The sequence below is a fragment of the Haemaphysalis longicornis genome, unplaced genomic scaffold, assembly GCF_048455015.1.
Source record: "Haemaphysalis longicornis isolate Haplotype H1 unplaced genomic scaffold, Haemaphysalis longicornis Haplotype H1 scaffold_6, whole genome shotgun sequence".
NCBI lineage: Eukaryota > Metazoa > Arthropoda > Arachnida > Ixodida > Ixodidae > Haemaphysalis > Haemaphysalis longicornis.
Window position 1 is genome coordinate 159,960,139 of NW_027526407.1, and position 13,538 is coordinate 159,973,676.

Below are 13,538 nucleotides of genomic sequence, written 5' to 3' on the forward strand. Positions count from 1 at the left end.
GGCCAGCACCGATGACGATCACTTTAGTCTTTGTGACGGCAGGTTCTCGGAGGCAAGCTTCATTCCTTGCGGGGGACCGCCGGCCTTCCATCATCCGTCCAGGCCTTCCTGGCGGTGGAAAGCCGAGAGGACTGCGGCGGGACGGTTTCCAGAGAAGACTGCAGCGCTGCATCGATGTCGCTGTCCGGCCGCTGCTGCTGTTCCTGCAATGTCGACGTGTGGCGTGCAGAACTCATTCCAGCGTTTCGAAGCGTCTATCCGCGACTGAAATCGCACGGCTAGGTTTCCCCTTTTATTGTAGGGTTGTTTACAGGGGATGTATTTTTTCCCGTCCGGAACAAAGCTTTAAATGGTTGAGATACGGTTGCACTGTTAAAGTTGCTTCGGCACTGTCGCATTTGGCTTGTTGACACGGAAATTGTTTGTGGCGTGTTGAAGTACCGGCATCCGTTAATTAGGAGCTCGCCTATTGACTTTTACGCTTGCTATTGCAATCGGGGGAACGTGAGAGGTTGAAATCACGGACAAGATGAGTTTGTTTCCTGTGGAGAATTTTTCAGTGTTCGTGTCACCTTGAGGAGGAATGGAAAATTAGCAGGCAGCAATCGCGTTTTGGGGTTATGTGCCGGGCCGCTTTTTATCAAATAGGTTTGGTTTGCGCTAAGTTACTGCTTGACATACGGGCGCCTGTATTTGAAGGGAGGCTCGTGTTTGCCTCGCGCAGCCTTTGGTGTGTTCAGCGAGTTGGCTACATGAAGCTTTCGCTTTGGTTCGTCCAACAGGCTGAAAATGACTAAAGCCAATTTATGCGTATGTACACGTGTGTGGATGTGTGTGGTGTATCCGTGCCAGTATGCAAACTGCGGGCTGTTTTCCTGCCTTTCGCACCGGAGTCACGCTGGTGTTGCAGCGGTCGAAAGAACATTCACCCGGATTCTCCACAAAACGCGACGTTCATCAAGCGAAAGGGGACCATTTGTGGATACGGTCGCACGTTTAACACTTCATCATCTTTATGCTCTATTTGCAAACCCGAAACAACCTGGTCCTCCACAAGAGGAGGAGAAGAATGATTAGTGGGATGTTGTTAGTACCCCTGAGTGCAATGAGAGCGACGACATGATCTCGCGCTGCGAAACAAACGCTGGCCTGGAGGTTCAGGCGCATTTTTTCCTCTTCTGAAAAGAGATTGCTTTCATTCGAGCGAAAACAACATTTGCTCTTCAAGTTAGGGCGAGGCGTATTAAGGGTGTGCGTGTGTGGGTGGGGATACCACCATAATACAGGGTGTCCCAGCTATCATGCACCAAGATTTAAAAAAAGAGTAAAGGCGTAACTCGAAAGAAACCAGGTGCATAATGTTTGCAGTACTGTCAAGAAGCGGAGAGTAATTTTTTCGTTAATGAGACTTAATTAACTAATTGTAATTAATTATCTAACTCGAGAAATACTGTCCTAATCACTAAAGTGTCAATGGGGCACTTGTAGGTAACCACGAGGGGCATCTAACTGCGCTATTTTCAGCGACGAACTAATTGCGTACTCATTTATTCTGACTGATAAAGGAAACCCGCGAAATATGAAAAATACCACGTGACGACGCTTACGCGCGCATTGTAAAGCAGCGTCCCCAAACAAAGCTGATTGAAAGCAACTGCTTCGCGTGGTACCCGCCCGAAGAGACAGCGCATCACCTTGATAATAGCATGCATGGAAGGAGCAGCAGCAGCAAGATTCGCGGGACGCGTGTGCAGATAAAGAACAAACTCGGTTGCGATTTCTTCTTTGTTTCTTTTGTCTATTTCATTCTGGCTAACTCAGAGGCAGCCTGTTTGAGGGCGTTGCTTTACGGTGCGCGCGGAGGCGCCGTCACGTGGTATTTTTCATATTTCGCGGGTTTCCTTTATCAGTCAGAATAAATGAGTACGCAATTAGTTCGTCGGTGAAAATAGCGCAGTTAGATGCCCCTCGTGGGTACCTACAAGTGCCCCATTGACACTTTAGTGATTAGGACAGTATTTCTCGAGTTAGATAATTAATTACAATTAGTTAATTAAGTCTCATTAACGAAAAAATTACTCTCCGCTTCTTCACAGTACTGCAAACATTATGCACCTGGTTTCTTTCGAGTTACGCCTTTACTCTTTTTTTAAATCTTGGTGCATGATAGCTGGGACACCCTGTATATCGTCAGCATTTGCGTCACTGCCAATTTTTTCGCGAAAGTAATCAGCTAGCATTTCTTTATCGAATGTTACAGCAAATACCCGGATAAAATTTCTACATTCTCTCCCCGTTGCTGCATAGCGGTGCCCTTTTTGTAGCGTAAGCTACACTGGCCGAGGTTCAGCAGTTTTGCGTGGACAATGAAGGGGCGTGTAGCGCAAGCGTGAGGAGATTGGATTGGAATGGATTTGGATTGGACTGGAATAAATTAGGTCGTATTGGATTGGAAATTCAATCCAATTGCAGTACAGGTACATAGAGTATTGGATCTGCACATTCGCCGGTCTGCGCATTCCAGATGAGTGATGTTATAGCCGCGGAAGACGCACTGGCGCCGGCGCGTGCCCAGTTGTGCGCCTCCGTTGTGAAGTAGGCAAAGTCTGACGCTGCGCCGGAGGCGCTTGATTGCCGTTTCGCGTGGCTCGTGGAGAGCCATGCTGCGCATGCGCGCGCAGCAGTGACTGGACTGGACTTGACTGGATTGGATTGGATTTGTCGGACTGGAATGGACTAGACTGGATTGGCCTGTATTGGACTGGACTGGATTGGAAATCATTTTAGCAGCAGTAAGCATGATAATCAGCTAACCCTACCTGGAAACCTAAGAATAACCAGCTGAACTAAGCTCACTCTAAGTATACCCTGGCATAGCCAAGCTAAGCCACTGCTAATTTTTATTACTAATCATCGTGACGACCTAACAGCAACCCTGCGTAGCTAAAGTTCGGACATGGAGGAAGAAACGTTTAAGAGGGAGCGTCACGTGACAATCGTCATAAAAAATTAAAAAGAAAAACACATGGGAGTCCAACTCCCACCTGACAGGCAAGCGGTAGTTCTTTGCCCCTCATGTGGCCCTTCGCCGACGCTGCGTGGGTGCTTCTATACGTTTGGTTGCCGGGCCGTCCACATATTCGGGTTTCGGCGACGAGTCATTGCGCGCAGCTCTGCCTGCAACCTGAAACGCGCAGTACGCTGATCGTGCGGGCAAAGGGGTCGGACGGGAGAGGCAGAAACATATTTGTTTATTGAGCTTTCGGACCCGTCAAAGTTCACGCCGCAGTTGGAGATTTGTGTGCCGCCGCAGTGCAGAAGTGGAGATGACCTTTCAGATGCGACTGGATCTCATTCACTCGCCTTGTCCATCCATACGGCGTTGTCCGTCCACACTCCTCCCCCTACACTATAAAAAAATAATAGCTAGCGGCGCCCGGTTTCGATCCCACGACCCTGTGTGCGGAACGCGAGGTACATGGTGCCCTTCCCACTGCGCAGCAAAACCAAGACAGCATCAAATGCTACGAACGCGCCTTATATCCTTGACTCATTCAAACTACGTCAAGATGCTACTGATACAACGCATGATGGGGCAATGATTAACACTTGCAATAGAAGAAAAGAAGCTCCCATTTACAGCAACAATGATGGAGCCCCAAGCATACCACTTAGATAGATTGACCAAGATTGGCCAATAAAACATAATAATAATCGTAAAACATAATAATCATACGCGTTCCCGACACGTTTCACGCGATTTGAGAATAATCCAACGGAAACACCAAGTGAACCCCAGGATGCGTCGCATCTACACAGGGTTCCCCTCGCGGGGAGGTGTGCGCAATTTTTTTTTAACTTTGCCGCTCAGGCAAAGTTGAAAAGATCAGGCATTCTAGGTAATCAACTGTTTACTGCCAAGGCGCAGTCAGTCCACAATTCAGCAAGGTCCCTACCAAGTGTAATCTAGCATTCGTTTTTTTTTCATATACGTATCGCAGCGATCCAGCGGTCCTCAGACGAACAGCCGGCGTACTGCTTCTGACGCGAGGTGGTCACACCCAACGTAAGGGTTGTGAACCCTTTGTTTTCCAATGCACTGAAGTAGGCAAAAATGTACCACCACGCCGGAGCACCGAAAATTCGAACGTGTCAAATGCGCGCGCGAGCGAAACCAAAACTAGTCTCACCACCTCCCAGCCGACACAACAATCGTTACGCGCGATTACTCTCAGCAGAATGCCAAACGCAATCGTCACAGCACACCTGGCAAACACCGCGCAGCCGTAGGCCGCTCCCTGATCGTGAAGGTTTACGGCGGCTCGTTCGAGCGATCCAACGTCAGAAGTGAAATTCAGCTTGCAGCTCGTGAGGGTGCTTCGTGAGAATGCGATGGAAGTGTCGCCTTGCTTTGAACAGCGACAGCGGCGGTACTTCCACGATACGAGGCTTGGAGCGCAACGCTGGCGAACAATCTTGTATAGGGCGCCTTCGGCGACAGCGCTCGCCTCCACCTCCACCGGCAGCAAGCTGGAGGCACTAAATGCTACCACGGCCCTGAGCGTGGTTTATCTTCCATAATGCATTGCGGGGGAAGAGACCGAGGAGAGGAGAAAGCGGCTTCAGAGGAGGCTGGCTTGCCGAAGCTGGGCCGCCTGATGTCATGCTCCCTCCTAACGTTTTTCTTCTTCCATGACTTAGGGAGAGGATTGGTGTGGCAAAGAAAGAGGGAGGCTGGTGGAAGTTGTGCGGAGCTGCTGCATGCCTACTACCCGCGAAAAGTGTTTACGATAGGGAGTGAATGGGGAAAGGGTGTGCCCTCAGAAACATACCTGATCTGTCTCACCACTGACAACTCGTACAACGTAAGCAGTTTTAAACCTGTCAGAGTACATTTTTATTACATAGGCGGAACGGTTGCCTCGCCGCTTGTCTGTGCGACAGTACTTCAACTTTCTTTAATAGTTATTTTAAGAGTATACAACCGAGCTTTGCATAACCAGCCCCTGAATGTTTCAAGATCTTGTCCTTACTAAGCAAACAACACGAGATCACACACAGTGATCTCTCTAGGTCTTGGCTGAGCATACAAAGCAAGGTCCTCGGGAATTTAATTGGCCGTGCTTACATTCTTCACGAATAGTTTGTGCGTATGTCGCTTAGGCTATCTAGAACGTGTGGCCCCAAGCGGTGCGGCATAACGGCAGCCTTTCTTTCGCAAGGGTGATTGTTCTTGACAAAGTTCTTGACAGGAGACATATTGTTACGCTGAAAGGACGGCCCCCAGAATGGGAACAAACATTTTCATCCGTTAATTCTCGATAAGATCAGAGCATGTTCCGAGCTGTGTTGTGCATGCGCAGTTTCATCTTCCAGCCGAATGTGCCAATTGTAAGGCCGCTAGCACAGCCCACTGACGAAATGGAAGCACCCAGGACGAATAAAATAAAAACGTCTATACACGAGACGAACGCAAGTGCAATCGCACCCTACGTACCACATTTTGGCAGTACTGGTGTGTCTCCATCACCATCAGTATCAACGTTTTGCCATTGAGGAACAAGGTATTCCATTGTGTCTTCAACACCAGCAGGTATCAGTGTTGCAAATGTTGGCACAATAACATGCTGCAAAGGAACAAGGAATCGGCCGGATGTTTCCCTCACAATCATCGTTATGCCGCGTGACGTGCGCGTTGTTGATTTCTTACCAAGCCATCCAGCGACGGCAAGCCGATGTCGTCGCTAGTGAGCGTCGTGCCAAAACAGGAAAACGCAGTGTCAGCCTGTATTGGAAAAAAACAGCTGCTGCTTGCTCCCTTTTCGCTGCCCGCTCCCCTGCCATAACTACCTTGCAAGTATAATGCAGCAGTCCTGTGGTTGGTCCGCCTATATATATGACTTGTCAAAGTGTGCAGATTGCGTTTAATTGATTGATTGAAAATTCTTCCAGTAGTCACTTGTAAATGTAAATGGCGCTTGAGTTTTACACCGAAGCTCTTAGTGGGTACGGTTTTGTGCATTTTTTTGGGTGCCATCAAAACCCTTATTTTTCCGCAATTCTATCACGGGTCAGTTTCATCCCGCTACTTCATGGTGGCAGGTGTAGCCTACGCTGAGCTGAATCTTGAAGGGGTGCTGACACATAATTTTGAAGGCGAGATAACTTCGGAGATCGATTGGTGTGAACACACATACATCATCTTCAAAATATCAGCGGCAAATACAGCCTAGAACGTGTTTACAATCAATTATAAATTGTGCGAACGCATCCGAGCAGCCAGCGGAGGGCGTCGCGATATCGAAATTCCCAAGATTCGGCGTAAATAAACAACATCCTGCGTGTCACGAGTTTGTGTTGGCCTCTTCCGCACTGCCGGCGTTTTTCACCGGCTCGCTGCTCCAACCGCAGGTCTGAGCTTATACTCTCGAGCAACGAACGAGCCGATCGTTGGCAGCGGAGGGGGCGGAGGCGCCGTAATTTTGTTGGCTCATTGTGCAGCTGGCCGCGACCTAAGTTCTGCAGCGTTTCTAGGCGCTCTATTTTTATTTTATTACACTTCACGTGAAAACGCGTCGGGGACACGAAAAGTGCACTGAACAAGCCGCCCGGTCGCTGCGCAGGTGGTGGCCACGGCCGTGAAGTGGCGCAGGCTGCCGCAGGTAGCTCGAGCGATAGCTTGTTACCGCTGCACAAAATGGGACCCAAGTCCCAAACAGGGCAGCACATATGAGAAAGGAGTTAATGATTCGAAGGCGGGTTGCATTAAAAATTTCAACCTGCCCCGCTTACGAGAGCGGCAATGGAATACCCGCCGCAGTGTTAAGCTGTAGGCGGACTTGTAGGCAGACCAGCCGACTGTTCCCAGCGCGCGTCTTTCTGGGACGTCGTGACATCCACGGGCGCGTCATTACATTCACGGTCGCCTTCTGCAGCGTAAGCTACACTGGCCGAGGATGAGCAGTTTTGCTTGGACCCTAATGGGCTGTGCAGCGGAAGCGCGAGGAGGATAGGATTAGATTTGGATTGGATAGAAATGTATTGTATTGGAAATATAATCCAATTGGAGTACGGGTGTGTAGAGAATGGACCTCTCCCGGGATACGTCACGCGGTGGCCGTGACGTCACCGCGAGCGCGCGTGCTGGGTGTGGCCGGGCGTGTGGTTGGCAATACATTGGGACCGGCGCGCGGCGTGTATGCAGGGAGGCTGCATAAGACGCGCGCAAAAGTGGAGTCTTTGTTTATATGTTGGCTTTTCTGATGCCAGTGGGCTGCTGTGCTCTCGGCTACGCAAATCGTGCGAGTAAAATCAGCGGCATCAGACACTTCCGCGTCCCCAATGAGGTAAATTCGGGGGGTATTGTGGATGCGCGCAATGCGGCCGAAGAGGCTGGCAGCCAAAGCAGCGTGGTCTGCTCTTACTCATACCAACATTTCCTATTCTCGAACTTCTGCTGTTCTTCAAAGCGCAGTCATACCGCCGACATTGGCAGTCCGCGCTGATTAGTGTCGTGAAACGATGGTGTTTGTCAACCATCGGCTATCGTGCGCTACAGAAGAAAGTTGCAATGGTCCACTGAAATAGTGCCGGGGTGGCGGAGGAGGGAATTTTTTTTTTGCTGCAAAATTTTGCAATGTTTTGATGAGGCAGAATACTGTATTAAAAAGACAATGAATGGGTAACCTGCTTAGGCGACGCAAATTCAATATTTCGACGAGAGATCCACGATAGCCGCCTGATCGACCCGACAAGTTTGGTAATATGGGGGATCTGTTCAAGACGAACGAAGTTTATTGCTTGTAAGTGCAATAAATCTTTACCTTGAACAGGTTGCGGCAAAACAGAGATGCTTGCCGTGCTCACATGTAGCATCGTGCCTTCGCCGCGAGATGGGCCTCTCACGCGTCTCTAAAAAACTCGAAAAATCTGTTTGCCCTTAGCGAACGGACTCAGTGAGTGTATTCTTTTGTTTCGGTCTCTCGACGCTGTCCGTAAAAGTTGTCTATGCTTTGCTTCAAATGAGCCCGGTGTTTTTATTTTGGTAAACAATGTCCAAAAATCTCACCGTCTTCCCGTAGGGGAGCCCTGAGGAACTGCACTCTCCGCGGTGACGGCGCACAGCTGACGCGTCTCAGGAAGTGATAGCGTTATCAGCAAACGCTGGACGGCCCACGCTACTATGGCGTTATCTCGCAGCGCGTAGCTGCCGAGCAGGTCTTTTGAGGCCTTGGCATACCGCTTTCCCCCTCAGACTTCCGCCAAACTTTCCTTCTCCTCTTTCCTGTTCTCTCTATCTCGTCTAACTTCGGTGTTTTCTACGTTCCCTCGGCAACAACGAGACCGACGGTGTACGAAACCACAGGAGCAGGCGGTAAACTGCTGTGCTCAGAAATTTTTGCGTTGCCGAGACAGACTACCGTATGAAAGGACTTCTGGGATGCTTTCCGGCATGCAACCTTCAGATGTGTACCATGCTAGAAAATGAACTCCGTATCACCTGCCAAATGTAGATAGACCATTATTGTGTCTTCAGAAGCCAACTCTGCTCCACTACAATGCATCTATGAGAAGGAATAAATCGTCAATGGCACACTCGGACCTGCTAACCCAACTCCAATGACGATGACGAAACGAATTACGATTCGTAGCCACAGTGTTCGTGCAGCCATGGCCGCCCTTTAAACGGATTCTTCGACACTTCCGATAAACGTTTTCACTATTTCCATCGTGTCTGAAAAAATTGCCAATGCTGTAGTTAGAGACACCATGGAGCGGCGCAGCGTGATTTGCTCGTCGGAAGAGAACTATCCGACTTCAGTGCCTCATTTGCTTACTGGATTTTTTTCTGAAATTGCCATCCAATGAGTATATTGCTGCAACAAGAAGGAAGCGGCAAATAGCCGCTGCATCGCTGTAGTGACGCAATTACAGAACTGAAAGAATCCCAAGACTTGGGGTAAAAAGAGAAAAATCTTTCCAGCAAGTTTCAAAGAATGTTATGGGCATATAGCTGGAATGTTTGGCAGCGGCACTTTTGACTCCCTATTCTAAGTACTGGATGTGTTTTTTTGGACACATTCTGAAATCATTTTGGTTTTATAAAAAAGTTTGAAAAGTTGAAAGAAATGTAGGTGGGCCATAAAGAAGAATTATTATTTATTAATTACATTATTATATATTTAAAACAGTTTCTGCGTTTTTGCAGCCGTCCCTTTCCATAGGGGCGATTTCCCGTGCCAGCCGGGTGAACTTCCCAAGCGTTGTAGTCCAACACAACATCCGAGCGCCAGGCCGGGGAGTCACTTGTACCTATTCTACCAGTAGGTGCCCGGTGCCATCAAGGCAAACGAATCCACATAGTGCATTACACAGCCACCGTGGATGCTCAACTCACAACCACCTGTGGCAGGACATGCCGCTAGACTCTTTCACCCGCGGCAATGGCACAACGCGGCATGATGGCCGGGTGCCCCGCCAGGTGGACAAGGGTCAGAGGCCCCTCGCAAGGGTAAAGGCAGCTTTCAAGGCACGGATTCTCCTTTCAAGGGTCCGCACTCGACCAGGGACGCCTGTACACATTAAAGAAACCGGTGGGTGCCCGGCGGTACGTGGAATGAAACCCGATTAATTAATTATTTGATTGTAATTATGTAAATATATAATAATTATAATCTTTTATTTGTTTATTTATTTGTTTATTTATTTCTACATTCGTTTAACTTCTAAGAACTAAGCATCAGTGTTTCACTCTCTAAATTCCAGCTACGAACGACATATTTTAGCCGAAAAAAAACAAGCATAGAAAAAATTTTCAGATTTTGCGCCGCAGTAACTTCTTCTGTTGCATGAGATGCGTCATATAGACCAGCATAAGCGCAATTTTTATTGCGTTAACTGCGCGTTAGCATTCACGTGGTGCTATAAAACGGTAATAGAGAATTATTTTAGCATCTTAGCGATGTATTATTTTGGCGGCCGTCAATCACAAACAAGATTCCGGGAGGAGGAGGAGGGGAAACTTTATTTGGTCCTGCAAATAGTGATAAATGAACCACTAAGCGGGCCGCTCCCACGTCGGGACCGAAAGGCCAAGCCTCACAGCCACGTCGTGAGCTTGCTGGACAGCCCAGAATTGATCGTCCAGGTTCGGACTGCGAAGTGCAGCCTCCCACCTGGACGCGTCCTTGATAGCCGGATCTTCAATTCGCTCGCAAGACCAGAGCATGTGTTCCAGTGTGGCTAAATCACCACAGTCCATGCAATAAGGCTCCGTATACGTCTTAGGATAAAACATGTGGAGCCTCCGCGGGCAAGGATAAGTGCCAGTCTGCAGTAAGCGTAATGTAAGTGCCTGAGCCCGGTTTAGTTTAGGATGCGGCAAACCGTAAATCCTGCGGTTAAGAAGATAGTACTTAGTTACCTCATTGTATGTGGAAGGGGGGTCTCTGTTCTCAGGGAGTGCTGTCACGCCGTGGCGCGGGGCAGAGCGGAGGGTAAGGTCTCGCGCTGCCGCATGAGCAGACTCGTTGAGATTCAGAGGGGCTCCTTCAATCACCCCAAGGTGAGCAGGAAACCAACATAAGTAGTGCTGAGAGATCTCACAGGTCTTCATAATTCTGAAAGCAACCTTAGCCACCGAGCCCTTCTCGAAAGCCCTAACGGCTGACTTTGAGTCACTATACACAAAAGGCCTGTTCCTGTCAACCAGGGCGAGCGCAATAGCCGCCTGCTCGGCGTCCTCCGGTCTATCAGTCCGAACAGAAGCAGCGTTGACGACCGCGCCCTCATTATCCACGACAACTACGGTAAACGCCTTCCTCTCTTCGTTAAAAGAAGCGTCGACGAAGCTAACCCTCTGATTCTTATTGCGAATGAGTCTCAGCAGGCAAGCCCCCCTGGCCTTTCTTCTACCGACATTTCGCTCCAGATGCATGTTCCTAGGAATAGGCATCACTTGATACCGCTGACGGGCCTTCAAGGGTATACCGACGTGAAGCAGCGAAATCCTCTCCTGAGGAACACCTAACTCTATCAGAATCTGCCGACCCGCGCTAGTCGTAGAGAGACGCACCATCTGCGCCCTCTCCTGAGCCTCAGCTATCTCATCCAAGGTATTATGTATACCCAGCTGGAGAAGCCGCTCGTTGCTGGTGCACATCGGCACTCCCAACACCTTCTTGGTGATCTTCCTTATCTGCGTGTCAAGCTTCTCCTTCTCTGAAGGCTTCCACTTGTGCATAGCCGCCACATAGGTAAAGTGACACAACACAAAGGCGTGCATAAGCCGGATTAGACTCCTCCTTCAACCCATTCTGCTTGTTGGCCACCCTCTTCACTAAGCGAACCGCATTCTCTGTCTTGGCAATAAGTTTCGCGATCGTCAGCGTGTTGGCGCCATTAGACTCAATCAGCATTCCCAAAACCCTGATGTTATCTACCCTAGGTATCATATCCCCATTCCTCGTGCGAAGTTGAATGCTAATCTTGTCCACGGGAACCCAGCCCCTGGGCTTGGGTCCCCTTCTAGTGGGACTGTAAACCAACAGCGCCGACTTGGCGGGAGAGCACCTTAACCCCGTTGGGACCAAATAAGTCTCAATTGCATCTACTGCCTCCTGCAGAACACTCTCGATATATCCCTCACTACCCCCAGGACACCATATGGTTATATCATCAGCATACATGGTATGTTTAATACCATCAATTTCCAAGAGCTTCCTGGCCAATCCGACCATGGCCAGATTGAACAATGTGGGCGAGATGACGGCCCCCTGAGGAGTGCCCCTGTCCCCAAGATCCAGTGTCCGAGACTCCATCTCCGCAACCCTCAGGGTAGCCTTCCTACCTGACAGGAAGGACCTCACATAGTCGTGAAATCGCGCTCCCAAGCCTAGATCCGAAATAGACTTCAGAATATATGAGTGTCGAACGTTGTCAAAAGCCTTCTCTAGATCCAGCCCTAGGATGGCCTTAACGCCCCCACTACCCCCGTCAATGATCTGCTGTTTGATAAGCTTCATTGCGTCTTGAGTGGACAGCCCGGCCCGAAAACCAATCATGGTGTGGGGGTACACTTCGTTCTCCTCAAGGTACCTCGTAAGCCGATTGAGCACCGCATGTTCCGCCACCTTGCCCACACATGAAGTGAGCGAAATGGGCCTTAAGTTATCAATGCTCGGGCTTTGCCAGGCTTAGGAATCAGCACCGTGAGAGCTGTCTTCCACTGCTGCGGAACCTCCCCATCTCTCCACATAGCGTTAACCTCCCCGGTAAGGTACTCGATCGATCTATTGTCCAGGTTCTTCAAAAGCTTGTTCGAAATCCGGTCCGGCCCGGGAGCGGAGTTGCTGTTAAGGTTATGCAAAACCGTACGTATCTCTTCCACAGAAAAGTCTTCATCTAAGGAAAAGTTGTCGTCCCCCGTGTACGTCTGCTCCACCAGAAGATCATCCGGGGCTGCAACAGGGAGGTATTTGTTGGCCAGCTGCTCGACCAGCTCTTCCTTCGAGGCAGACCTCACTGCATCGTGTATAGCTCTAGCAAGGACGTGCCCCTGACTAGCTCTCATATTGGAATCGCTGAGCAAATGCTTAAGCAAGCCCCACGACTTCCCGTTGTGCACCTGCACATCCACCGAGTTACATATCTCATCCCACTGTTGCCTAGACAAAAGCTGGCAGTGCTCCTCAATCAGCTTATTCAGCTCTGAAACCTTTTTACGCAGCCTGCGATTAAGCCGCTGCCCCTTCCATCTAGCCAGCACAGACTGCTTGGCTTCAATCAGGTGGGCCAGCCTGCTATCAACACTGTCCACTTCCAGATCCGTAGTGATCCTCTCCGTAGCTTCCTTTACATCCTCCTTCACCTGGGCGACCCAATCCTCCAGAGACGGCCGGTTCAGGCCTACGATATTCTCCTCCCTTTCTCCTCTCTCCTCCCGGATCACCCGAAACTTATCCCAGTCTATAAAGGTCAACTCCCTCGGGCGCCTACCCTCAACCTCAAAAGCGACTTGGTTAATGTAATGATCACTACCGAGGTCCTCGACAAGATTGCACCAACTAGGCCTGGTAGCGTTCTTTACAAAGCAGAGGTCAGGGGTGGTGTCCCTACACGGAGACGTCCCTATCCGCGTCGGAAAGGCAGGGTCAGTGACCAGTGTAAGGTCGAACTCTGCAGCGTTCTGCCAGAGGTCCCTGCCTTTGGCCGTGTCATGCTTGTACCCCCACACGTGATACGGAGCATTAAAATCCCCCGCCACGATCAGCGGGTGGTTCCCGGCAAGCTTAGAGGCCTTCTGAAGAAGCAGCTTGAACCTCTGCGCCCTATCTCTCGGGGCACTGTACACGTTCAGAATAAACACGCTTCCCTTGGTCACCCGGTTCGGAATCACCTCAATCATGACATATTCCAGGGAACTGAACGGTATCTTAAGGTCATGCACCACCTGCGTCAGTTTGTTATCCAGCATAATGCAAGTCCCCCTAGTTTTACATCCGCCGAAGACGGCTCGGTAGCCCGTCAGAGAAACTTCT

General features: G+C 49.8%; 1 protein-coding gene across 1 annotated transcript in view; it reads right to left on the reverse strand.

Annotated features, from left to right (window-relative positions):
* The window catches only part of LOC144143340 (amine oxidase [flavin-containing] B-like), an 84,687-nt gene extending 72,664 nt beyond the window's left edge, over positions 1-12,023 (reverse strand). The window contains exons 1-3 of the mRNA XM_077675108.1: positions 11,736-12,023; positions 11,075-11,233; positions 71-203 (exon numbers count right to left, since the gene is read on the reverse strand). Of these exons, the coding sequence (XP_077531234.1) occupies positions 71-203; positions 11,075-11,233; positions 11,736-12,023 (580 nt within the window). The remainder of the gene's footprint in view (positions 1-70; positions 204-11,074; positions 11,234-11,735) is intronic.
* Positions 12,024-13,538: the final 1,515 nt, after the last annotated feature.